A 27,632-nucleotide genomic window follows, 5' to 3' on the forward strand; every position below is an offset into this window, starting at 1 on the left:
AGTTTCCCTTTGATCCACTGGAATAGCCCTTTGTTACAACCTGGACTGGGAGCCCAGGGACTTGTAAAAGTTCTGTGGTCCCCTCTGGTTAAATTAAGGTGAAAGGAAAGGAGAAGAGTTCAGTCACCACCCCAGGTTCCAGCGTTGTCTCAGGTCTGGAAATCTTGGGTGGTGGGTACACACATAGCAAAGTTTTCTGTCGCCTTTTAAGTTCATCTTTATCATCTGATTAGCATAGTAAACAAACAGGCAGGTATTCCAGGAACTCAGTTCTGTGAGAGATGAGGGAAGGGTAGAGCATGGGATCTGCACGTGCATGGAAGGGGAATGGGGTGCACCAACTCCCTTATCCAATTGAGTTGGTGGTCATGCTCCCCCCTACCACCTTTACTTCCTCAGTTTTTGCTTCTCGGTTAATTGTCCAGCCTCTAGCTTAGCAGTCTTTTTAGCCCTTCTTCAAGGATACAGTCATAAATTAAAGTGTAGGCGTTAACCCAATATCTGCTTTCATTCAGTCTGTGTCTCCCCTTCTTTGGGGCTTATCTAGGGAATTTGGCAATACAACCACAAGGGAGCGAAGCCGTGCACCCTTTGATACGCTCTGCACTTCCTTGGGCAGTGTTTTTTAGACTAGTCACAAAGACCACAGCTCATCCTCGAGGCTTTCTGTGTCGATGAATGTTTGAGGCATCAATTCCTTCCATTCCTTACACACTTACAAAAATTGCTGGAGTTAATTCCTTGACCTGGGCTTCAGCTATGGCCCCCAGCTGGATGTCCCACCAGGCACCTGCAATAAACAGGCACAGGGTTTACATGGTGTTCTGTAGTGCAAGACCAGAATAATTTGGGCTTAAGTAGTTCCTTATTGATAAATACATAAAGCTACATTTTAACATACAGATTTAGCATAGACTGTTGTTGGCCTGTTTTGCATCCTCTCTTTGTATGAATGAGGAGGTAAGTATGTACCATCTGCCTGGACTGGACTTCATCAGCATGCCCTTCTACTGAAGGCAGGGACTGGAAACGACTTACAGTTGGGACTTCGAGTATGCCCATGACTGAATGTGCTTGTCAAAGTCAAGTGCTCAGATTTTGTCCTAATTCTCCACTAGTTTATGGTCAAGTATTCCAAAAGGCGGAGAACTATACTGGAATATCTAGCATATGTTTGTATAGGGAGATACCAAAGCGGGTACTTAGGTGTCGTTAAAACAGATGAGTTCTATGCTCCTGAAGGGCCATGCACTGTCTGAAAGCTGCTGGATTTGTTGAGTTTATTGTGTGTTCTAACATAAACTAGCATATAAAAGGTTGCAGATGTCTGTTGTGGATTTTAGGAGTGTTTATGTAGCAACAGGAAAGTCTGTATCTGCCAATACCAACACAAACACAGAAACCACAGCTCACAAGGTTCTTTGATACCTTCCTCATGCCCAGAGGAAGAAGGAAGAGTGTTGCCCTTTGAGTGACATGTTTAAAAAAAAATCCTCTGAAAAATTCAGGCTGTTGTTTCAAAAAGCAAGTTAAATGACATGCTCATCATCGTTCCAGGCCCCCACCCAGACTCACCCCTTGGGGCTTACCTGCTGTAGTAGCAACTCCCCAAAGAGTTGCTTTCCTTCAGATCTGGTAAAGAATATGAGTGGTTATGATGTTTCCTCTAATTAGCTGTAACTTAGTTGACAGCCTTTCTAAGTTAAAACTAAAATCTCATTTTGACTGTGGGCCTTAGCTGTCATTCCTAAACTAGGTGCTTCAGACTCAGGAAAATACAATTCCAAAAGAGCAAGGTACAATGTTTATCCTCTGAAAGTTGTTAAAAGAGGGGTTGCAGCTCAAAAGATGATTTCCATTCAGGGACAGCCTACAATTGTATTACATCTACTGCAATATTTGACTGCTTGGAAACCCAGATGAAAAATCTACTGTCATACTTACACATCACCCACTTATGTGTGTCATTATACTTCATGCTAATACAGGGGTTCTCAAGTATTTCCTTGCTTCTTGGTATGTCTCCCCAGTGGCCTATAAGTATTTTAGCCTCGTAAATTAAAAATTCAGAATTCTTCAGCTGTTTATTTAGGACTGACAACTTTCTGCCAAGCTGAAAGGAAAAATGGGAGAAAGATGATTTTGAAAACAGCTTTTTTGTGGTGTGGATTTTTTTTTGGGGGGGGGAGGGGGTTGGGGTTTGTTTTGGTTTTTTTTTTTAACTGCAACTGTGTAGATGGTACCAACATCTGCTAACTACTAACCCTATTCTGCACCTCCAAGAGCTGCAGAAAATTTCTAGGTGATCAGTATCAGGGTGATATTTAAAGTCTCTGGAATAGTCTTTAAGCTTCTGGACCGCAACTAGATTAGAGCTGCTGCTTTACAATGCCGACCTTGTTCAGACTCAGTGAACATTTAAGTTCATGAAGTATAGTCAGTGATTAGGACACCAAGCTGGTATGAAATTTAAAGTCACAGTGGACCAATGCCAACAATCCACCACCACTCCCAAACTTCCTTGGTGCTGTTGATAGGATCACAACACTTTAACCCAATTTCTGATGGAATTTACCTACCTAATGAAGGAAGCTAGAGTCCCTGAATTAGGCTACTGAGATAAAGCAATTTAAGTTTATTTCTTACCTTCCATGAAAAGTCAACAAATATAGTCTCCTTCCCTTCATAGGTGGCCGTAATCTTTGGTCTTTTTGGTAACATCTGCAGTCAAGCACACCTTATCCAAAGGCCAGTTGTTCTTTTATGCCATGCTTTGCATTACAGCTTTAAAAAACAGTACTTGCAACAATTCAATATCCAGACAGTAATTTTAATGTCAGAACTGTTAACATGCCCCTCTTAGGCCAGTTGTGCTCAGGCCTGAGACTGACTGGGGTTGGGTTGGGTTGGTTTACTTTCTTTTCTTTTTTTTTTTTTCCTTTGCCATTATTCGAAGTAAGGCAAAAAAAAAGCTGCATGAATGCAACTGTTTGGAAACAAAACATTCTGCACACTACAAAACAAACCATGCCCACTCCCCCGCCCCAGCAGGGAAGCAAGTCTGCTTTGCTCTCTGCACTCAGAGACACTGCTGCTCTTCTGCCACGTCCCTGTTCAGAACAAGCCCGTGCTAACATCTATTCTAGCCTGCGTGGTCCTTATGTCCCCCCAGCCCTTGACGGGAACAAGTGCCCAGAAGAGAAAGATTAAAGAGAGGTAGTAAAAGGCGTGAAGAATACAGTGGGGTTTCCCTATGCCTGTGGCACAAAATGAGCATCAGCTGGGGGCCCTGACCTGGGCGGAGAGAAGAGGAGCTGCCCGCCCGGCCTCATGCTGCCATCCCCGTCTGCTTCCAAGCACGGGGCGAGGCGCTTCGGCGTCCAGGCTGCAAACACTCCCGGGCTCCCACTGCCCATCTCCAGGGAACGGTGGCAGCCTGGCCAAAGTATCCTGCGAGGAGCTCCTGGCCACCTCTCTGCTAGGCTAGCGGAGGGTTATCTCAGTGCCACTGGTGGCCATGCGGAATTTGGGGTACAATGTTCCTGGGCTTTCATGGGACTTCACCGGGGTCTTCAGAATAAACACAGGCATGTGTGCTGCAGTCATGGCAAGAAGTGAGACATTAATACACTGCTGAAGATTTTTCATCACCTACTGTGGCAACAACTACACAAAGAGGACCAGGAGACTGATTTATTTTTTCTACTTAGCCTGGTAACTGCATTAATACTAAGAAATAAACCAGAATGGTACCGTGACATATGCATTGAATTGGTTAAATAAGAATGGTAGGAAAACTTTCACTCTTAACCCTTTTTTAATCTATGAAATTCAAGCTTTTATTTCCTCAGCTGCTTTGTCTTCACACTTCTGAGTAGACCGAAGACAAGTTTGGATTGTTCCCCTGCTTTCAGGAGACGGTTATTCCGATATTTGGCTGATTTTTAATCTTTAAACCATGCTTAACTCTCCAAACAGCTAGCACCAATGTTAAAAACTAAATGTCAGACAGTGAAACCATATGCCTGGTTCCTTACAACTATCACTGCTTACCTGTCAGAAAGGACTGAGGATTGAACAAGCCAGAAAGCCACACCGCTGCTGGCAACACAAGGTTCTGTGTCCAGATGTCAAGTTCTCCATACTGCATGAGAAGATTGGTAATCCTAGAAAGAGAAGCAGTGATAGTTTCTGCCTTAATCTATATGCATGGCATTTTTTAGACAAAATAAATTGCAGCCTTCAAGTGTAAAAGTCCATTTGTACAGGTAAAGTACATGGCTGAAGTAACCTGAAAGTATATGCTTATGTAGGTATAAGGTCATCGTTTTAGTGGAATTTGTTCCTTCCCTGATGTAGGTATGCACAAAACCAGCTGTAGAAGGTGATCAACATGAGACAGGTTGCTGGCAACAGAGAACATGAGTATGCTCAATCCTGTAAAACTTCTTGTCTTGGGGAGAAACCTGGATATCACCATTAGTCATGTTGACACACCTTCAGAAACTGCCAAAAATTGGTAGCAACAGTTGATGGTTTCTTAAATGCAAATTGTCTGATACTATTTAAACTTCCAGTAAGCCAAAGCAAAATACAAATCAGGAGCACGAGGGAGTTTGACACAGACTCTGAATAATGGCATACAGTAGCATACATCGCCATGACATATCAGAGGAATTTCCAAAAACACTGCCTATTTTATCCATATCTAACTGCAGGTGGGTATTACTGGCAGCAGGGTAGGGGAAAAGGGAACCCTGCAAGATGCTGAACACCCCTAGTATTTATGACAAAGGGAGGCGACAGAGCCTTCACTTTAGCAAAGTGCTCAGCATTTATGCAAAACTCTCTTCAAAGTAAAACTGACTTGCATTAGGACAAATTTTGGACAAAAAAAAATAAATGGAACAGAGCTGCTCATTTTAGATCACTGGAATAGCTCTGTGCATAGTAGCTAAACCCTGTTGCTGTAGGGTACTTACCAGTGGGCAAGGCTGTATGTGGATGGATATGCCAGTTTAGTCCATGTGTCTGGCACAGCCTCATAGGAAAGTGCAGATTACAGCGTTTCCACGTGAGGAGAAAACATCAACTCCTCCTTTGTCTGAGAAAAATAAAAAGCACACTGGCATCATAAAGAATAGCTATTCTTTCATTTCCAAAAAAAGCAACAAAACCCCCCAAAATACATAGAAGATCAAGAGTACTGTTAATAAAAAAGTCACTCGCCTTTAGACTGAGGTCCAGCTGTTTAAGAGATCTGCGGATCTCTGAAAGGAAGGGGTTCATCCTCTCACACTCTTGAAGGCAAACAAGGGCATAGGGGCTCCAGGCAGTAGTCTTCTGCATGATTTCTGTCATGTTAAACTCCTCAGGAAGCATCTTCAGAATATCACCCAGAACATTCTTAACCTGTCCACACCAATACAAACAGAGCCATCAGAAACCACTGCAACAAATTCTTTTTGACTCTTCTACTTCCAAGTCTGATTTCTTCTCTAGGAAAGGACAATCATCCCATTTTAGGCAGATAAAACCCAGAGATGCTACCCCACCTTTGCTGTCTCTTTGGCAACAATATTGAGAGAAATGACTGCAAACCAGTTAACATGTAGCAGCTTCTATTTAGCTTTACATTTTCAAGTAACATTGACCCCCAAAGCCCACCAATACATCGTCCATGGGCTTGGGATGATTGCTGTTACAAGGATGTACCCTGACATTGCCTTGTTTCTCAGTCAAGCATGATTAACAGTTTGTATTTCTATAATACCTAATAGATTCCATCACCCTTTCCACTACCCACAGTCCTGACTGGCTCAGACATTAGGCAAAATACAGCACAGGCATACACATATCTGACCCCCAAAATGAGGCTCTCTCCCTGCCTGCAGTCCTGCTCTGGAACTGAGACAGAACATAAATGAAGAGCAATACGTAACAGTACTAATGAGCAGGAACAGAAATCACAACATTAACACAGCTCAGTCTCCATTTCAGCCCTAGCTTTGGCAGAATTAATGATGAACGCCATATATAACTGTCCACACTCCCTAAAGTAGATCGGAACTGAATGTGAAAAGCACAAGCTCCCCCTGGGAGATGAAGACTTGTTCGGCTACTTGCATGCAGAGCTGTCATACTCCCTCCTGCAAAACCTCTGATCTGATGGTGATAAAAAAAAAAAAAAAAAAAAAAAAAAAGAGTGCCCAGAGGAAAAGGAGGGAGTAAAGAAAAGGATGTAGAGTTGCAGAACAAAAGTGACAGTCATGGGGCAATTTAATTAACTCTGGTAAAGATGAGGAGCTGAAGGCTTGGTCTCATGATATGCCAGTTTTTGGGGCATCTGGACATAGTTTCTCAGGTCTACACTCAGAAAGGAAGGTGCAGAAGACAGCAGGATCTGATAACAGAACTAGCAGAGATTTCTGATTACATTTTCCTTTCCTGCTCATCCTTTATTCATTTAATCTATTAAGCACAGCACCAGTGCTGTTCCATGCTTGAAACCCAGTCTCTTACATTTTTTTGGAATCGGTTTGGCTGTACTAAGATATCTGGCTGTCTGAGACATCTTGACTATGAACAGAACTACAGTGCCCCAGTTAACTCCATATGAAATGACAAAGCTTATATTCGTATTAGAGTTTGTCTCTTTAACCCAGCATCTGACAGCTTATAGGAATTAACGTTATTCTCCTAAACTCCAGATTTGGTACAAGAGAGGTGCTGAGGCTAGGAGATAGTCAGCCTCCTTGCCCAGATTTCACCTCTTCAGACTACCAGAAAATGAAAAATCCTTGAAAACCTCCTCCTCAGTTGCTGCCTGTAAGGGAAATCTCTTGCATCAGCCACAAGGCTCTAAGATCAGCCACATGCCCAGATCAACGAACAGTAACTTTTTTTAGTAAACTACAGTTGCTGTACTTGTTTATAAAATCACACAAGAAAAGCAGGATAGATTCATACCTTGTTTCCCAACCCACATTAAACCCAAATTGAAAAAGAAATGGTCTGCATACCAGGTTAGATGTTTCTCTGGCCCAGATTCCTCCTTAGTGCAGCACAGGATGGCCCATTATCATCATTACTATTAACACTCAGATGATCCTTGATAATTTGATGCATATTTTTTTTTTCCAAGAAATTAAGTCTCTTGCTGAAATATCGCAGTACGGTATTCCACATATCATTAGCAGCACTGAAAATGCACCAGTGGAAGAACTTTACCTTTTCCTCTGCAAACTGGGCTGCTCCCTCTCCTACAAATAAATTCACAGGTTGCATTTCCAAAAGAGTTTTGAAGAGATTATCTGACATTGTTGTCAAGTATCCCATCTCAGCATTTTGGTGCAGTCCATATAGTACAGGACTTTCAGATGGTAGCATTTCATCTATGTATTTATGATATGCAGCATAATCCAAATTTGGTGGGGCCAAGAAACCTGCTGCCACAGCCAATTCCCCTTCAAGCTTCAGTAAAAGAATCAATAACGTTATTGACAATGCTGTCACCAGTTCTTGAAATAGTCTTCTGCATCTACAAAGTTTCAGAAATTTGTCTGGGGTCTATGAACATGACACCTACATGTTCTGGTACAGTGGAACAGGGTTGCCAAACTATTTTTAGCACAGTTACTATTTGCACACTTTTCCAACGTTCCTGTTTTCTGCAGTATTGAAATACTGTTGCTGCTTCCTTCGTGAGGATGCTCTGAGTTTATTTTAAGAACAGTCACTACTGAGGCGAGTATATTTTAAGTAGTGAATTTCTGCATCCCCTCAGCAGACGAGCAAGGATTATTATGCCATTTTGCAAATAAGAGTCTGAGACCCACAGGACAAAGTCACACAGGACACCTGTGGGAGAGGCAGGACTGGAACCTCAACTCACCCGAACCCCCATCGTAATACATGAGCCATAACATTAATCCTATTTAGTGTGTCATTAATTAGGGGCTTTGCACAAACACACTGCATTCATAATAACCTTAAAGAGGTCACAGGGAGAGACAGGTAGATGAGACAGGTGAGTGTGGAAATGGGATAGCACACGTCAGTTTATGAGCAATCTTAGCTTCTCAGAAACAGCGATCACATTCCACTTTCCACAGAAATGGTTGCCAGTTAGGACATGTGTTGATGTCCCTTCCTTTCTCTTCTGCCTGGCTGTTAATACCCAGGAGCTGGAACAGAAAAGAAAAACAAGCTACTTCACTACATGTCTGCAAATACAGGAGTCTTGCTGCAGGGTTTTGTACTGCTGCTTTGGCGTCAATGAGACAGACAACGCTAATTTTCACAGCCAAAAAAATTAAAGTCTCAATCAGCTTAATATTGAACCAAATACTATTAACTGCACCGTTCCTATAGAACAGGCAGGCCCTACCCCTGTCAGGATATTAAAGATAAGACTCAGGACTTTGGAGCAGGTCAGGAATTAAATAGGTAGACAAAGGGTGAGATGTACTCTTGGTGGGTTGCCCTCCTGCTCATGACAGGACAAAGTAAAAGCTGTATCAATCACATTTATTTTTTCAGGCTCCCCCAGCTCCTGTGATGTAAGGACTTCACTGGATTCAAAGAGTTTCTCTGAATGTATTGTCATAGAGCTGTCTGGGATTAAAAACAGACTTGCAAGTTGTTTTTGCTGAAAAATATTTCTAGCTCTAAGTGGTACTTTTCACAGGAGCTATTTCTTCCTAATGCAGGGTCCAGTCCACAAAATCACAATAAAATTCACCGGCTTGTGGCATTTAGAACAGTCAACAACAAGCTGCTGCTCACAATAACACCACTAAGCACTTATTTCTCAAGTCATTTTGGTTCTGCAACCAGCCATTTACCTGCGCCTGAGCCTGCACCACTAACCTCACCCACAATAAGCTGTGTCTTAAGACGCCACTTTGAAGTAGTGCCGAGGTTTAGAAAAAAGCCCTGTTATTCACCTCGAGTGGAAGATCAATTCTGTCAGACAATTTGTACTTACCAGTCTCTCTGCTGGCACTTAAATCGGGTTTTACTGTATTCCTGGGAGTCATGCAGGTTATGAGGCTTCATAGCGGGAACTTGCCACTCTTCTGTCCTTGCAACAGATCCCAGAGGAGGTAGAGCAAAGCTGATGTAGAGTGGTTTATTCTAACGCACCCAGTGGAATGAACTCACAGCTAGAACTCATCAGTAATGTGAGTAGGTAAAAGAGAAGACAATCTCTCCAGCGAACACAAAACACCAGTGCTAGGAAAGGCGTCGCCATCCTGTTTGCATTCATTTGGTCATCAAAAGATCTTCTGGTTTTGCTGGTAATTTGGGGCTCTCATGTTTTCCAATTATGGCAAAAATCTTGGAAAGATATCTCACTGGTTAAAATACTAGTGGAGCCACGCTCGGGGTTGGGTCCCTAAACTTTTCAAAGGCCATACAAATAGCAGTGATTCTGCTCAGGTTTCACCACCTATACTTATTTTACAATTATTTGAATGAAAGTTCAGGCTTGTGAAGGTTAATGGACTGCCTAAACTGGAAGCAGTAATTCTTTACTTATCCATAGGCTAGAGGCAGAGCCGGAGCCAGCAGGATGAGCTTCCCACCATGCCCCTGCGACCTCAGCTGTCATTTGGAGAAATCAGCCTCTGCCAAGGTCAGGAGTACAGTGGTGTTTAGCCTTTCCATCTCCATGGCAACTTACTCTTGGGCACCTTCTTCAGAGCAGTTACTTCCAATTGCCTTCATCTGAGTGTGGCTCTTTGACATATGAAAACCCACTCGTTAGGGACCGAGGAGGCACCAGCAAGCTCATCTTGCTCACAACCCAAAGGCTTTAGCCACACCGCCAAGGGCGAAAAGTGCACTTTCCCCAAGTTAGCCAGGCTCTGCAAATGGCCTACTCACACGTAACATGCTAATTTTATTTTTTTTTTTTCCTCCCCAAAAAAGCTTTTTACCTTTGGACAAGGAAAAATAACAAATCTGGAAAGGTCACGTGAAAAACCTCTTGTCTGTTTTTAGTAAATTGTGTACAATCAGTTCTCTAAAGTGACTAGTTCAGCAGCTTAGGAGAAGAAGCAAGTTAGGTTTTGAAATTTTTTTATACACATATATATATATATACACACACATACATACACCTATATATGCATACACATTTTATATAAATGTATGTATATGAAAATAGATTAAAGTAGTTTCCATGCAAGACTTTTTAGAACTAAGGTTAAAGCAACATTTTCTTCTTGTATCCTCAAAAATTCTAACTTTTGTTTCTGATTAGAAACATCTTTGGCAACCTTGCACCTTGGACTCATGGATGTTCCACATACACTGCTGTTCTGGACCAAAACTCAATAGGGAAATTTGAATAATTCAGTATATATCAGCCGCTGATAATCTGACAAAGCTACAGAAACAGACGTGTGAGAAGGTGGTGGAAAATGAGAAACAGTCTTACAAACTGTTGTCCCTATTTTAGAAATGGGAAAATGCAAGGAAATGTGCAACTTTTGCATTATATTATTTTTCCAGAGAAGAAAACATACTAACAGTAAATGTAAGCTTTGAGGATAGTGCCATTCTGGACTGCTGTAACTGGTGAGTCTATCAGTCACATTGGTTGAAGTGCCGTTCCATAAGAGACACTTTCCTACACCCACCCAGCCCTTTCTGAACAAGCAGCACCTTAAAAGCGAGTGGGTTTATTAGGAAAATGTAAACCTAAATGTACTATGCCCTAATGTCATTAAGCTGGCTATACAAGTGGTGTTATAAAACACTGAATTCAAGTGGCCAAGTAAGGGTGCTTGCAAAAGTATTTAAACAAGCAATACACCAAGTCACAAACCCCTGCAGACAAAATCTGCTCACGATGACTCGCGGTACTCATTAAAAGTTGGAGAATTTATTCGCCCACAGACAGACAAGACCTGGCTACAGATGGGGCTGCACAGATGAGAAAGCTTGTGGTCTTCTCCGCAAGACTCCAGTTCTGAAAGATGGCATTTTCTTAGGCTGAACGTGCTAGATACATGTTCAATGGCTCTAGGCATATATTAAAGTTCTTACCACAGGTGGGCTGATGAATTCGTGCAGATATATACAGCAGAGCCTGCGGTCCCAGGCGTCAGTGAAGTGGCCACTGTACATGATCTGACTAAAGAGGTAACTAATGCAAGTCTTCCGCTGGAACCTGCCCGGGGGGAACAGAATGCATCACTGAATAAAACAAATCAGCCTTCTAAAGGACAAACCAAAGCTGCTCAGAATAAAGGCTGTTAAAGAAACAAAAGAAATTCAAATACTTCATTTCAGAAAGCTTCATGGTTATGTATTCACATTGGTGGTTTTGTTTGTTTAGCTAATAGCTACATTAAAACACAGATTTCTTTTATTTCAATCCAGTGAGAGGTATCTATAAATACCTGAGTAAAAATATCAACTTTGTGACTAAAATTCAGTAACGGTGTAAAGTGTATCATCTGAGCCTTATGTCATGTTTTCTACCTTATCCCTTATAAAAAGCTTTTAAGAGAAAAGTACATTTTTGGAACACCGCATGATATAAGAGAGCATAACTCATTAACAAGTGCATGTATTTTCCCATACAGATCTTTAAAAACATAATCCTCATGAGTGACAGGAAGGTAACCTACTGTGCCTTTCTTAGAGGAGAAATAAAAAACTTGTATCTGATTGCAGTCTTTTATATCTCCTCACTAGGAAACACTCAGTAAGTGAAATTCTACATTATTTGAATTTGGGATGTATTCAAGAACTTTGGTAAAAATTGAATTAATATTAATCCCATTACTGCCACATCATGTAAGCATTATGTTTATTGTAGAACTCTAGTCATAATGCCACTGTTATAGCATGTGATTAACAGTGGTAACACATTTTATTCAAAGAACTACTGTCTTTCTCTTTTATTTGGCTTCACAGAGTTTGTAGCTTCTTTTTGCTACCCTTTGGTTTGCAAAATATGTCAGTTTGTGATGAAGACTTTCCAGACAGGAACCTTTACCACCTTGGGGGCAGTATTTTCCTCCCAACAGTTAAAGTAAAAACTTAATTATAGGCTTTAAATATTGTATGATGTGATAGAACAGAACAAGTGAAATAGCTGCAGCTATTCCAGCCTGCTTGCTACAAGTTTATTTCAATTTGAATATGTGAAACTCTAATCCATCTTTCTTTTAAACTGGTTTGAAGAAAATGAAAAAAAAAAAGAGAAAAAAAGGCCACTAGAATATAATATACAGTGCTGCATGCTGGTGATGAGAAACCTGAACAGAGAATCCCTGTGAAAAATGTCAACAACTTGGATTTAGAATGAAACATTCTTGCAGTTAGAATAAACCTGCTTTTCTCTTTTTTGGCAACAGAAACACATTTAATGTTTTTCCCATTTCATATATATTTATCTCAAGAAATGGCTTTTTCCTCTGTCTTTTAGAAGAGTGTATCAATATTCTAACTCAGTACAAGCTCATTCAGCTGCATACTTCTGGGGCATTGATTACACCAGGATAATCAAAGCTTGTGATATAAAAGGGACCATTTTTGCTAGTGAGGGAAAACTGGGGGGTTTGCATTAGAAATATTTGGGGCTGTCAGGTTTGCATAACTGCCATTTTACTCTATAGAAAACTGGTCTGTTGTACTCAAAAAACAACTGAGCCATTGCTCAGTGGATGGATATGGTGAGGACAGAGTCCACATCCCCCTCACAACACCGAACAACAACTCCAGTAACGTGTGTATGGGGATCAGAAAGCAGAGGGGAAGAGCTGGACAATGAGGCAGGATCAGGCATCCTGCACTTCACCTGAGGAGCCCTTAACTATCAAAGGTTAGCGTGGTGCAGTTTGTCTTAGCAAAAATGGGTTAAGTCAAACTGAGATGCTAGAAGATTAAATATTCACAGAGAAGCACCATAAACTGGTACAAGTGATGGTGGAATTAGAGCAATTTCCACTAGCTGATGAGCTAGCTCAAGTTTCCCAGTGTATGCCTTCTGGTCAATCCCTAGTTGTCTTAAACAAAGTTGTCCCCAAAGGACACTCAGTTGGGAGATTTTTTAGATATATAGATAGGTAGACACATACAAACTCATACATCTGTATATATACACATAAAGTCACATTTTAAAAAACGATTATCTCTTTCTCCAATTATCTGTGTTAAAAAAAATGCTTATAAAGCCACAGGGTAATGAATCAATAACCAATACAATGAGAAGGGCCAATAAGCAATATTATCAAGAGAAGAGAAGAAATAATTCTAGCTCTTACAGACCTTTCTAGTCCTCCCTGTCATTAGAATCATCCCTCTCATTAATTAGCAAAATTAATTATCAAGCTTATGAACTGTGGTTTGAAAAAAACCCAGAGCTTAAAGCAGCAAGATTTATTAGTAAATAAAACTAAGGGTTGGAATAAGCTGATTTTATAGACTTGTTTTCCAAATGGGAAGCATTATTAAATCATCACTATAAAATTAAGCAATTATTTCACTATACCACCAAGTACCACAGAAAGAAGAAAGAGTTTCATGTCCTATTAGCTAAATAAAGGTCAGTAGGGGTAAAAAGAAAAAAAGAAAATTAATTTCTAAGGGTAAATACAAGTTGGGAGATATGGAGAAAACCATGTCATCAAGGGGTGACATTTCCCTCTCTTTTTTTCTTCATAAATATCTCTTAAATTTCTTTAAATTACCAAAATGGGAGGATCTATTCAGTACTATCCTATATAATTCAGTAATAAATAATTATTGCTTTCGTTTAGGCATTTCATATACAGAACTTACACAAACGACCTCAACTGAGTATTTAAACTATACAAGTGTGAAATATGCTGTAGCTCAGAAATAAAATCACTCATCTACCCTTAACTTTGACTCAAGGGGAACATTACTGAGAAAGTCACAACAAGGTGGCATCCTTAATACATAATAATGACACATGCAGGAAATGCACCATTATTTATACATGTGACGTGCTGTAAATTGCTTCCATCATCAGAACTAATTGTAGTGATTATTAATGCAGTGTTATGAACTGTCAGAATTGCTGTATGTAATTACATTTGTGCAAATGCTTCATTACCTGCCTAATGAATTTGGCATATATGCACATGTAAACCACTGTTTTTGTTAACATAATGAAGGACATTTTTTTCTCCCTTAGCTACTGATGTGGAACTGGTTTGACCTATATTACAAAGTTCAAACAGCCACTGCCAGAAAAAAACCTCACAGCTCCCCCCCAGTCTTTGATCTGCTTTATTTTCATACTCAGCAACAGCAACATCTAATGCCAGTTACTTAAACAACACCTTCAGAGAAAGAACTTAGTCAGTATAAATGTCTGACTGAGTTGAAATGACCTTGGTGTGTGGTTACGTGACCACTGCTCCTTACCTTCGTATGGGTCTCTAAGGATTTGCAGAGGACAGTGATGGAGACGGCGAGATCTCTAGCACTGAGCAGGTACCTTCCATGCAGCCCTGAGGGCCAAACTTCAGTCTCCCAGCAACAGAAGCGTGAAAATAGCACAGAGAAAAAAAGGATGCTTTTAAATTCCCCTCCTCTGGTACGCAGTTCAAGGGTATCCTGTTAAAGAAAAAAGGATTACATTTATCCAGCTAATAACGGCAGAGTTATCCATAGCTGTGCCTGCCTTGGCTGCCGAAAGGGAGCACTCACAAGCTTGGACTTTGCAGGAGAGTGAGAAACAGGTTTCTTAGTGGTCAGTGACTGTTAGGCAGTATTTTTTGCAGTAATTCTCAAATGCAAAAAGTGTTGATGGTTACCTTTTTATTTCTAAATGTCCCTTAGGGAAGGAGAACTGTTGTGCTACTGAAATTAATAAAAATAGAGACTTTAACTACAACTCTATAAATATTACTCAGATAACTGCTATAGTTTGTTAGCATGTATCATTCAGAGACTTTACCCCAAGCAGAAAATTTGCCAGGTTAACATTTATTAAAAAGCAAACTATTCCTTCAAATTTTACACTGCTTCCCAAGGAGTCATGTTTGAAATTGAAATTTAATATTTTTTTTTTTTTTTTTGCCTCCTTTGTTTATAGTGTTAGAGAATCTCGGCAAGATGAGAGTCTGTCCAGCGCTTCACCTGTTTTTTAAATTACTGAGGTAAACTATTTGGCATTTTCCTATAAAATCTGCAAAAATTAATTCTTAGTTCTCAGACAGTTTTCTATATTCTATCTTTTAGCTTAAGAAGTAGTTGACATAACAAAATGACTTTTGATATCCATAAAAACATAGATGTGTGGAAGGAACTTCAGAGGGATAAACTCTTCTCTGTCAAAAGGAAATAGGTCATGCTGAACTGAACAACAGGTATCAAAGTCTAAGCAAAGGTGGAAGTCTGACAAAAAACCCTCCTTAAGTCCTGAGTTTAACCATGAAAAATGCAACACAAGCTTCTATCCTGAAGAAAACCACAAAACATTAAATTTATTCTACCTGGATTAGGCAGTTTGTTTTTGTTGTTGGTTTTGTTTTGTTTTGTTTTGTTTTTTAATTAAAATATCTTCACCAGAAATGTATTAAGGACAGTGTCTGCACAGGAATTTGTAGAATGCTACAGACACTCAAGGCTCAAAATAATGAAGGAGAAAAGAAAGTTTTCTAAAGTACCAAGCTTAGAAATTAGCTAATTAAAATACATAGATATATATGTATATTTCTTGAACTGAACACAGTCTGAAGTGGAAAAACAATGCACGTAAATTATCTTGATTAAAAACTTTGCCTAGCCTTTTCAGCTTTCCACTAAAAATGTCATTATAATAACTTATTAAAAAAAAAAGAAAAAAAAGATTGCTGCATTAATAGTTGTCTGTTTAGCTAAAAACCCACAACCATTCTTCCTTTCTCACAAGTACCTTTCCAAATCACCTAATACCATTCAAAATCAATCCATTTGTAGCCAAGGTAGCTTGACACAGATCTTTTAGTGCAGGGCTCTTTTCTTCTAGGCACTGGTTAGCAGAGTTCCCTTTAAAAGAAACTTTTACCCTTTTCACATCCAAGCTCTTCATGTGTCCTGTGCTCACATACATACATGCTAGTACCTTGCTGGAAGGCTAAAGTGTACAGTTAAGTTGCCTTCACCATGGGCTGCTTTGCTGACATGAATAATTTTGCTGCTCCATCGCTTTCTCCACTGTGGGGAAGCTGACTTGCACTGAGCTTGAATATCTGTCTGCAAGTTCCTCGGGATAACAGACGGGGATAAACAGGGACCTGGAGGGAAGGAGGCTACGCATGTCCAGTGACATCCCTGTCCCCCACATTCTCACGTCTTCCTTCTCCTACTTCTCCCTACCTACCAAGAGGCTCTGCAGAACCTCACACAGAGAAGGAGCAAAAGGCAAAACAACAAACGGCACACAATCCTTCCCCACGAATTCCTTTCTTTATGCCTGATTACAGGAATTCATACACAGGGTACCGAGCCATTGCCTGAACATCTGGGTATGTAAATCCACTCTGTGGGAGAATGGACATGGTGAAATCAAATTTAGAGCTGAGCAAAGTTCTCAAGTAAATCGAATGGAAGAGCTCTAACTTCAGAGCACAGACAGGTTTTTTTGTAAGACCACACCACTGGGTAAAGCTGGTGCGATAAATGCATTTCTTTCTATCTTTGTAAGCATACCTATGCATGTCTATATTGAATAATACCAAAGCACTCATTATTGTCACGCCTTGCCTCCTGCCCAGCATTGGTGGGAAACACGGAGGCAGCGCAGGGCACGAGAGGGCTGGCACCCCGCAGCTGCCAGGTTATTTTGGAAGCACAAAGATCCCAAAGTTCGGGTCTCCTACAAAGCGGTCACCAATGTTACCATTTCTCCCCACAGGGGAAACAGTAATTAAAACAAATGCAACAACAACAAAAGAGTACATCTTGCTTTTGTCTGGTCAAAACTGTAGAAAGAATCATGCAAATTAGCCATTATCCCTGTAGGAGGCTCACTGGTAATTTTAATCAAGTTTTCTAGAATTCCTTGAGAAATTATGTGCTTTTCTGGACTCGGAGTTGGTTCAGCACTGATAAAGACATGGAGATCATGGTGACTTTCTTCACTGTATTGCTCAAGGACTTCTTCCAAGGTTCCTAGCCACTTGGCTACTAGATGAATATTGTGTGGAAGAACAGCCAATACCGTTATTGTGAGAAAACAATTTTTTTATCCTTAAGACACTGTTATTGTGACTTTATAATGGAAAATAGTTAAGTTACTCATTTCAGAGCATCATTTTATTATTAAATAAATTGATAATTACAAAGAATAAACTTGAAGATTCTTAGCTACTGACATTTTTTGGTATGTGTTGAAATAGAAGAGGTTTCACCATTAGTCTCTAAAGTTTCAGGCCTTGATTCTGAAGCTAAGAAAAATATTATAAACTCAGGGTTAAGTGATCCGGGGGTGTGGATGTTCTCACATGTAAAGACAAGCATAACTCAGCAGACACCTGGACTCTACTTAAATTCCCTGTAGAATTGGAACCTGAGACAAAACATGTCCAATGCATACCAGAAGCAAGACTGAAGAAGTGCCAGACAAAGAAAAAATGTTTACACGTATCCTCCTACTTAAAAAATATGTTTCAAACCATTCCAGACCTAACAGTCTTTAAGGTTCTTTATATAGGAAGAGAGTGGAAAGTCATTGGCAGATGAGAGAAGTGAGATATAATGGAAAAGTATCTGCTGCCAAAGCACCTACTGGTGAAATATAGGAGTTTGAAGGGAAAGGTTTAAAATGTGGCTGAGCTACAGCTGTTTTCACCCCTCCATTGGCCTATACTCCACTTCTTTTTTGGTACAGTACTAGCATTTCAACTGAAATTGCAGATGAGGCATGCAGCTTCTCCCTGGCCCTTCAGTGCTGTGTTAGAACCCGCTGATTGCACTGGCTTCCATCTCTGTGCAGCGCAAGAGGAATTACAACTCCACACATCAGCCAAGGAATATGACATGTCAGTCACGCTCTGGCTGCTGTATCACTTTATCACAGAACCTGCTGAGAGGATATTCCCAAATTGTCCCTTGACATGTGGAAAAAAGAATAGGGGAATGGAAAGACTGGGAGGCTTTCATATCACATTACATGATTGCAGCCCGGTGGCACCTGCATTTTCATATAGGCTACATCCATCCACTCCAAAATAACCATTCAATATATCAGATGTCCGGGTCTGAAAAATTAATTGAGTGACAGAAGAGTTAAACCTGTCACCAAAAAATTTCAAGTCAGTCTTTCTTCTGCCAGTTTACCAACCACTGTGTCAACTATTTTTGCTAGATCTGAAGCCAAAACAATTTAAAAAGTATTTCCTAGGTCAGTCAGAATAGCAGGGTTTTTTTTATATCTAATTATACACCCCCTAGCCTCCAACAAATGCATCATCTTTTTGCTCCAGGATTTGTTTTAAACATAAACCCAGAAGAATTAAGCTTGAGAAGCACTGAGTACATTGAAATCCCACTAGCCCTAGCTAGATTTACACCATTTGGGATTTGGTCCAACATCTTTATGTAGTCTCCTTTTGGACTCTCCCCAATCCTTCACCACTAAAAATCTTCACAGCAAAATCGTCACCTCCCTCCTCCCTCAGAAGCCAGGCATAATGGGCTGGAAAATGGAGCAGGCCTGTCACACGAGAAGCGTCTCAGATGTTTCCAATTTATCTCTGTGGCTTCAGACAAACAACACTGCTGATTTAAGGCCTCTGCCATCTCCCATTTTCTCACCCTGTCCCCAGAGCAGCTGAGAGACCCGAAATTCCCCTGAAAACCAGCTCCACTCTTTCCTTCGTAAAGACATTCCTATACTTACTAGCAGAAAATTAGGGTTATTTTCAGACTAGCATGACTAGCTTACTTGTGTGGAATCTAGTTTAAGAATTCTTCTGGTTTCACTGTTGACGAAGGGGTCAATCTGTGCGTGTTTGCAGAGTGCCTAGCACGCCAAGGCCCCTCGCTAATCCCATGGTGATTTTATTTCAGCCGGCAGACAACACAGAGCCTAGCCCATCTCTTCATTTGTTGCAGGCAACCTGACTGACAGACAAACGTTGCTGAGGTGAAAACCAGAGGGGCAGGGAATCACCCCGTCCCCATGACCTCCTTAATATCAAGGCCTGGAACATGCGTTTCCTTGTCTGGTTTCAGGGCAAGGTGGTTGTTACAAATATATCCATTGGCTATTTAACAGAAAATGGCGGGAGAGGAGCGCCTTCTTTCAGTAGCATTAACAATTGCAGTGCTCCTGGCCACCCCGTTATTGTGCTGGGAGCCGCAGCTCACCAGGGGATGATGGCACAGAGCTTTTTGTGTGCTGCAGAGTGGGTTCTCAGCCCATACAATGCCGGCCAAATCTGCGGCTGCTATCGCAGAACAGCAGCTCTCCACGGCTAATTGTACAGCTTCCCACAGGGGAGTCAGACCCATTTCATTAAAGTCTCCATTATGGCCCACTGAAGGAAAGGGATGCTCTTAATTACGCCGGGGATGCGTATGCCTGAGGGCAGCACTATCTACCCACCTGAGGCTTTCTGTTTTCTCTCTCCCGTTCCTCCTGGGAGGGTGAGGACAGTGTTCAGCAAAACATGACACACATTCTCTATTAATATGATGTTTATCCTGTTAAGCAAAATCAAAAGCAAAAAGGAACAAGATTATTAGCTGTTTAAAACTTTTGCTGTAACCCACTGCGCAATTTGTTTGTGTTCTAGGAATATCCCCCCAACTGAGGAGATGGTCCCCATCAGTGGGGCTGTTTGACACTCAGTTGGAAAAGAACCTGAAGGCCATGTCTGGCAGCCTTCTTGAGTGCTGCCTCTGCAACCGTCTCCTGCCCCTGTCCAAGAGAGATGTTATGAAATCTTCCACAGTCTTTAGTGAACCCAAGCTTTTTGCCTGTAAAAGAAATAATTGGGGAAGGGTGAGTGACAGAGGGGGAGGAGACAGGAAAATTAGCAGAGCAGAAAGGAAAAAGAATGATAATGCCCCCATTAATTTCACTATCACTTGTGCAATGCATATTACTTCTTCTGAAGCACTTCACTAAACCCTTACAATTTCAACAAGCAAAATTGCGAGCTCTCAACAGTGGCCTTATTGCTAGTATTAGAAAAAGCCTGCAGAAATCTGTTCCCTTGGTTTTAAGATAATGAACCTTTTGACATTTTGATAGATGCTCGGCATTGTTACTGAGCTTTAGAAACTCTTACAGGGGGTACAGAGCAATTCCCTTATGAAAAAGGGAGCAACATGTGGTAGATATCACATCAGTTTTTTAACTGATTGGTTCAGTGGGTAAATGCACAAGCCTCTCACCTTGTGAGGCCTGAGTTTAAATTGAGCACCGTGAGGTCACAGCTGTATTAACCTGGTATTCTCACTATTGTCTGTGGGGAATAGTAATCCTAAGTATAAAGCCACAGAACCCTATACAATTGAATATAGTTTGTATAATGACCATTATTTAGTCACAGGGGGCACAAGATTACATGAGCATGGAGAAAATTGCCCTCTGGCCCTCATCTAGTCAAAAGGTAGAAAACAGTACAAAGGAAACCTGCATTATGCCAAGCAGAGGAATGCTCAGTCTAAAAATTTCTTCATACCGTAGTGCTTATGGCCTTACACTTTTCATCCACCCCATTTAGCAGGAATATAGTGGGGGTGGAAGAAACTTTAGAACTTGAATCTTCTGCTGAAAATAAACCGTGCCCAACTTTCGCACAGTAATGCATACTCCACTGTAGTGACAGATGATTCCAGAAGGCTTTGTTCTGTTTAGTAAAAATACACCCACACACGTATGTGTGTACAGGCACATACACACAAGTGTATAACCAGATATTGATTTATCTACGTTTCTAGACCTGCATGCTCCATTTCACTTTCAAGCTCAATTTTTCTTTCTTTAATGAGAAGACAGCTAAGTGATCCTTGCACCAGAAGCAAATAAGAGGCATTCCTAGTGTCTCAATATCTTCAAGTGGATCTGCTCCCAGAGACAAAATGAAAATCACAGGAGTGGCTGGACTGCTTTCTTCATATGATTTTGCTAAGTCCATTCTTGTGCTTTCCACATAACTTGAGCCAAGCTTTTCTCCCACAAAGTTCCTATACATATGAGAAAACATGTACTAAATACCAAAAACGTTCCCTGATACAGGCTCCAAGCCTGCACCATTCTCAGACCCAATCAGCCAACAGCAATGGTCTAACAGTCATTTGTTTCATCAAAGAAATTGTCAGGGAAGTAAACTGAGGACAGGAAGGGTAGGCAGGTGGTGAAGGAAGACAGAAGACAATCATTCCCATTTCTCTGTGGGATAAGGATCATGTGACAGAAAACAGCAATTTCTGAATGAAAAGGACCTGTTCAATAACTGAATCCAAGAAGTCATCATATGCAAGCAATACTGTCACATAAAGCCAGGGCAGTTGGGCAGAATAAACACCCAGTACACAAAACGTGCATTCTCAGAAGGCATGTAAATGGGTTAAAGCTGTGATGGTGGGGTGTGGAAGATCGGGTCTTTGAGACCATCACTTGGGATCAAAAGATTAGAACAGTGCAACTGGAAAGCACCTGGGAGAAGACTGGTAAATATCCACAACTGAATCTTTCTTGGTATCACAGAATTTTGAAGAAGGGAGACCTGAAAAATTGTCATCCCATGGGGTTAGCTACCAGCCCTAATCCACAATGAGAACTAACACTGAGAAATAGACTTTTAGCTATTAACAACATAGCTTACTATATTTCCATTTATTAGTGAGCACTCTCCTCAGGGTACCTATATGCAATCTAAAAGAAATCACAAGCATAGCTCTCCAAATATGTCGTGGCTCATGTCTCACAACACTACTTCTTTATAAACTCTTTACCAGAAGAACAGGCTTTGAAGGACCACAGTTATTGATTTCAAATTCTGGTTGATCACCCAGTTTTAGAAGTTGTTTGACTGCATTTTAAGATCTGAGTTTTCTGCGTGCTGACACATACAAGCCACCCTCACACACACTTGCCCCAAAAGACATACTCTCAGGTTTCATACCTAAAAGCGTACGTCATTCTGTCTTGATGGAGTGCCCTTAGTATGATTAATTTCTGAAGGGAGCTTTTGTTTGTCCATTCCTGGGAGACATTTTCCTTTTCTGGACATTCTGAGCCCACCCACTTCTTCCACCTCTTGGTGGATCTTTCAGTATCTTTATTTAACCCCCTGAACACATTAATCACTTCCATAGCCTGGAAGCATGCCAAAGACATAAATACAGATTATGTACATTCTGAGTCAAGACTGAAACAGGAAGAAAAATACCGATACTTATGAGGATATGCAAAAAACCCGTAATTTAACCAATTACAATGGACTCATGACTTACTTTAAAATACTAAATTATATATATATACACACACACACATAAACATAGCACTATTAATAAGTTTACTTTGGTCAGTATTGCCATACTCTCTGCTTATTGTTAAACATCAAGATATGAAAAACTGGAAACCCTGTGTGGGTCATTTACTATAGTAAGGAGTGGTATGAAGATCAAAATCGTATTTCTAGGAGACCAGACAAATTATGGTAAAACAGAATTTCCTTACAAAGCACAGTAGGTGATGTCTAAGGAAAATACACTCAAAAAGCAGAGGCAACTCCTCTCTGAAAGCATTACTAGTTCTACTAAAAAATACGGTGGAATGTATGGCTTTGAAATTGTCTAGTTGTAGCATGCCTCCAGAAATAACATCGAAATAGATTTAGAATTGAAAAGCAATTTTCCCAACCTATCCTAATGGCACTCCATGACTGAGTAGTTAAGAAGTCAACAGTAGTCTTGTAAGTGTGTTCAACTCTTTGCACTCAATTGAAGAGGGAAGTCCAATTCAAAGAGTTCTATCTCCTTACTTCTTAGAAGAATCTTGACAGCATACAAAATTGAAAAAGGTCATCAGACTTCCTTCAGACCAACTTCTGCTTTAAAGTATTCACCCGGTATTCATGTATTACTGAGTAGGGAGCTCAAAGTGACAAGAATTGCTACAGTTGCAGTTTTCGAAACTCTGATATAAGAATTTACATCTTGTTTTAACAATATATAAAAATATTTATTTGCAATCTATTGCAAATGGAATGACATTCTTGGATACTGGTCACTAAAGGGTGTGACAAATTTTTTCAAAATCATCCTACACACACAGAGCTGAACTTTACCTGTTAAAAAAAGACACTATGAAACCAAACACAACCTGTCAGTCAAAACTTTTTGCAGATAATATAACTGCTTTTATAAACATAATTTATATATATAATAAAAGTTATATATAAATATGATATAGATAATAAAATTATGTACTGAAAGACAAACTCACCCGAATTTTGGAGTGAGCTAACCAACAGCAGTTATTTTTCTTTAGCTTGTGGGAACATGAACAAACAAAAATCTAAGTCTTGCACGCTGAAGTTAACCTTAGACAAACTTGGCCACATATTATTTTATACTAACACTACCAAAAAAGTACAGGTTTCTCAATTCCATTTAATTAACTTTATGTGTCCTTTTTATGTCTCAGAAGATAGAGAGAAGAACAAATAGTACACAGTTCCAAGCTCTCTTCAGACTGCAAGCTCTCACAAGGCTTTGGGAAATTTGCAAATCCAGCATGGGTTTTGTTTTTGTTTTTTGTTTGGGTTTTTTTCAGGGGTTGTTTTACACTGAATCAGTTCTGGCATATGAGCTATACATATACTGAAGAAAACTCCTCATGTTCTGTGAGGGTTTTTCCTAGTTCTTTCATCACTTTAACCACATGTAGTGGGAAAAAGAAACACCTTTGCCATGATACCATATATTCTCTGTCCTTTCTGATATAAATACATCTTTCTTCCTCCATTAAAAGCCCTCTCTCTTTCCATCTAAAAATGCATTTAATAAATCAGAAGTTTATTGTGACCTTTCCTCTGGTTTACGTCTACTCTGTAATTGTGATTAAGCTTATTTTTTAGTTGCTGTACGGATTTCCACTCTTCAATATCAATCCCAGTACCGCTGCTACAAAAAAGACAAAAGTTAAGCAACACAGTGCTAGAAACCTGTGTGATAAGAGTAAATCGATCTGCACCATGACACAGAGAGATCATCACCAGTTTTCTTCCCTCCTTTTTTCTCCTTTCTCTTCCATACATTTATGCCTGCTTTTTACTCTCATTTACACACTGCATAGAGTGATTTATGTTTTTCTATCCCCCCTCAAATTAGCTTCCTCAATTTATGATTTTTTACCTTCTTCCTAAACTGTTGGTTTCTACTTTAATGTGTACCTCTGTTACTGACTAGTTCTGTGATACAACCTCTTTTGGAGCAAGCTCTTCAGGGCAAAACCTGCCACCCAGAACAACTGAGACCTGATTTTTTACCAGGGCATACAGATGCTAAAATTAAAAGGAAAAATAACAGCCTGAATGTGATATGTATATATATTATTTTCTGAATTTTTACTTTACATACCACATCAATTTCAACCCTAATTATCCAACCACAAGCAGCTAAGTCATGCTATTTATCCTCAGTGTAGCTTCATGAAGTCACTGAAGCATTTTAAATTATAAGAATTACATAAAAGCATCTTTGGAATTTCTGCAATTATTATTGATGCTGAAGCAGCAGTCACACTGTGTGAGAAAATGCACAGCCTTAAGGTAACAAGATAATCTGTTTGGGCAGAGGCATCACCTTCTAGCAAAGAAATAGCAAACCCAGTAAATATCAGCATCACCGATCTGAAAATTTTTCCTCACCTGAAAAGCTGTTTGGGCCAAGAAAATGAGCTTATCCTTTTCAAAAAGTCCTTGGCTTGTGAAAAGAAAGCTTGAATATGTGACGGCTTCTGTCAGCTTTGAGATACAACACTGAATATGCCCTGATTTTTCAGCCTGCTTAATAGCTCTGTGGAAGACCGCATTGAAGTCGTGAAAATAAATACAATTACTTTTATTTATTTGAATTCTGCTTTTTTGCTTTTCTACTCATAAGATAATCAGTTTATGACTGTAGGTTTCTCAGAAGAGCTGCCCTAAGCAGTCTAAAATGCAAGGCACTTCTGCCAAGAGGCTTTTAAGGAAGCTTTCCGCAAAACAGGGGTGAGGGCTGCCAACAGCAAATGCTCTATCTGCTTCCTTATTTAACTCAGCAGGCAGAACGTCTCACTTAAGCAAGCGGGTAATTTTGCAGTGGGTGATCTCCCTTCCTCATAGCATTAGAACATTTGGTAGATTTGCCACAGCAAATTGTTTACACAGAATCCCTCAAAACTCTTCCTACCTGACCCTGTGGGATGGCTTAACACAAGGAAGGCAAACTTTGCAAGCACAGTCAGAAAATACCATCAGAATGGAGACAGCCGACAGAGACACCTGTGGGAATGTACCGTGTGATGGACCAGCAGGAGATCACATCGCGTTCTCCTTTCTCAGACACACAGCCCTGCAAATGTAAACATCTGGTACAAGTCATTGCTAACATATTGGGCATCACTGCTGGAGGCAGAATTCTGTTCCTTGCGTTCTGAAACCAAATCAGCAAGATAAATTTTACCTTCATTGAAAACTGGTAGATGGGGTTGATGCTGCCCAGACTGCTACTAACGAAGTAAAGATTGGATGCTCTTATGGGTGTTGGTCTGTAATGCTCTCTTGTCACGTTAATCTGAGCTTCGTTTTCTTTGGCTTCAGCTATCTATAGGATGACAGTTGTCTCAATTATTTTTTAATGCATGATGATTATCCCACACAATTACCAAAACATTTCTAACCGCACAAAAAAAGAATATGGATATACTCTAGAAAACTGACTATTTCAGACAGTAGCAAATATTTAAGGTAAGCAAACTTATCTTAGACAAACATTAGGGAATGACTGTTCTCTGCAGCAATATGCCTGTTGACCTGTGAAAACATGGCAATCATATATGAATACATTTGTTCATATTTCATGCTGATACTTATTTCTTTTACAAGTACTAGCTCAAGCACCTAAATTAAAAGGAAAAAAAAATAATGTAACAACTACATACTATAGATATGAATCAGAATATGCGGGTGGACAGCCCTTGCTGGACAGACAGGAAATGCTCCTAGCTCATAGAAATGTTTCACTAAAAATAATGAATAATACATATTTTACCGGTGACTTTAAGCTGTTAAAAATAGTTAAATTGTTATTACCTTGTGCCATGTTTCTGCTGCAGTTGACTTTGTTGATATGAGTTTCTCTACAAGTTCAGTCATCTAAGAAACTGCCCTGAGCAGCTGACAGGCTGAGCAGCATGTCATCCTCCAGCTGCCTGGGCTCAGTCTTGAAACGGTTCCACTGCTTGGCCAGGACTGACTAGCAGAGGGGATGAAAACACTGTATTTAAACAACCACAGCAAGAAATACTGGTTTATAGCATTTGTGAGCTATATTTTCTGTTTAATTACATCAACTGTTTTAATTTAATTTCTGAAAGAAACAGTTTATCTTCTGTTGCATTATACTAGAACAGGGGTTCTGGGATACCCGAAGTGAGAAGGTCAAGACCACCATGGACCAGAACTTTATCTCTCTCCTGGCCTCCTTCCTCAGACTACAGAAAAGGACTGGGATCTTGCCAGAGATGACAAGTGGCAATCTACATGCCAGCTGAGAAAACCAACAGTAGCACAAGGCTGGAGAACTCCACTTTGGCAACAAGGGGTGTGGGAAAGCACGGTCGTAGTCCGTGCTGCTGGACTGACCTTCTGACAGTGGAACAGCTTGACTAGTCTTATGGGGAGCGCTCCACCAGAATCTGACCCTTGCACCAAAAAACCCTAGGAGATACAGGCACTGTAAGCATACAGCCCCACGTGGAACAATGTGCAGATGCAGAGGAAAATGGCCAGCTGTTTGCAGACTGTGTTCCCAAGTATACAGCTTTCACTCTTCAAGGGGTAATTAAACTCTCTGACCCAGTTTGCCCTTGCGTGAAGCAGCAGTACCTCAAAGAGGGGCAGCAAAACTTTCTGGATGTAGTTAGTAAATTACATGAGATAACTGGAAAGACACACTAGAGGAACAGGAAGTATTCTTATTATTAATTTCACACCCCTAAGTATTTTTTTCATTTTTTAGCTCATAGATCACAGTCTGCTCAAAGTCCTTTCTACAACTAGCTATAAAAGTGTTTCTCTTTAGAAGTTACTATACACTAGTATGACTGTGACAGCCACAGAACTGCATCTCTACAGGAATAAATTATGATTCATTAACCAAATGCCCCAGGTCCTAACAGTGCCATCATATCCTCTTATGGACTGGCATGAAATCTTATTCACACTTATTGGCTCAAGATCACTGAAGCATAAAGCACTGCGGAGGGCTTTAATCCTGCACTGTAAATTAAATGCAATGCACAGAGCAAACCAAGCAGTAGAGAGAAGTATGGGAATAAGATCACAATAAATTTAATTTCTAGCAGAGCTTTAGGTCAAGACCAGCCCTCTGGGAGCACAGATTTGAGCAAATCAGCAGAAGTACTTTCTACA

General features: G+C 40.3%; 1 protein-coding gene across 1 annotated transcript in view; it reads right to left on the reverse strand.

The window, feature by feature from the left end:
- DNAH11 (dynein axonemal heavy chain 11) overlaps positions 1 to 27,632 on the reverse strand; it is a 156,700-nt gene that overhangs the window by 1,060 nt on the left and 128,008 nt on the right. The window contains 22 exon segments of the mRNA XM_042802166.1: positions 3 to 45; positions 720 to 790; positions 2,647 to 2,784; positions 4,054 to 4,166; positions 4,983 to 5,098; positions 5,230 to 5,412; positions 7,231 to 7,473; positions 11,059 to 11,157; positions 11,159 to 11,182; positions 14,416 to 14,489; positions 14,492 to 14,558; positions 14,560 to 14,607; positions 16,943 to 17,176; positions 19,832 to 19,965; positions 21,032 to 21,174; positions 22,116 to 22,311; positions 22,862 to 22,922; positions 22,924 to 22,989; positions 24,867 to 25,035; positions 25,661 to 25,803; positions 26,292 to 26,349; positions 26,351 to 26,454. Of these exon segments, the coding sequence (XP_042658100.1) occupies positions 3 to 45; positions 720 to 790; positions 2,647 to 2,784; positions 4,054 to 4,166; positions 4,983 to 5,098; positions 5,230 to 5,412; positions 7,231 to 7,473; positions 11,059 to 11,157; positions 11,159 to 11,182; positions 14,416 to 14,489; positions 14,492 to 14,558; positions 14,560 to 14,607; positions 16,943 to 17,176; positions 19,832 to 19,965; positions 21,032 to 21,174; positions 22,116 to 22,311; positions 22,862 to 22,922; positions 22,924 to 22,989; positions 24,867 to 25,035; positions 25,661 to 25,803; positions 26,292 to 26,349; positions 26,351 to 26,454 (2,527 nt within the window).

Source organism: Tyto alba, unplaced genomic scaffold (assembly GCF_018691265.1).
Source record: "Tyto alba isolate M040663 unplaced genomic scaffold, T.alba_DEE_v4.0 Super-Scaffold_38, whole genome shotgun sequence".
In the NCBI taxonomy this organism is placed as follows: Eukaryota; Metazoa; Chordata; class Aves; order Strigiformes; family Tytonidae; genus Tyto; species Tyto alba.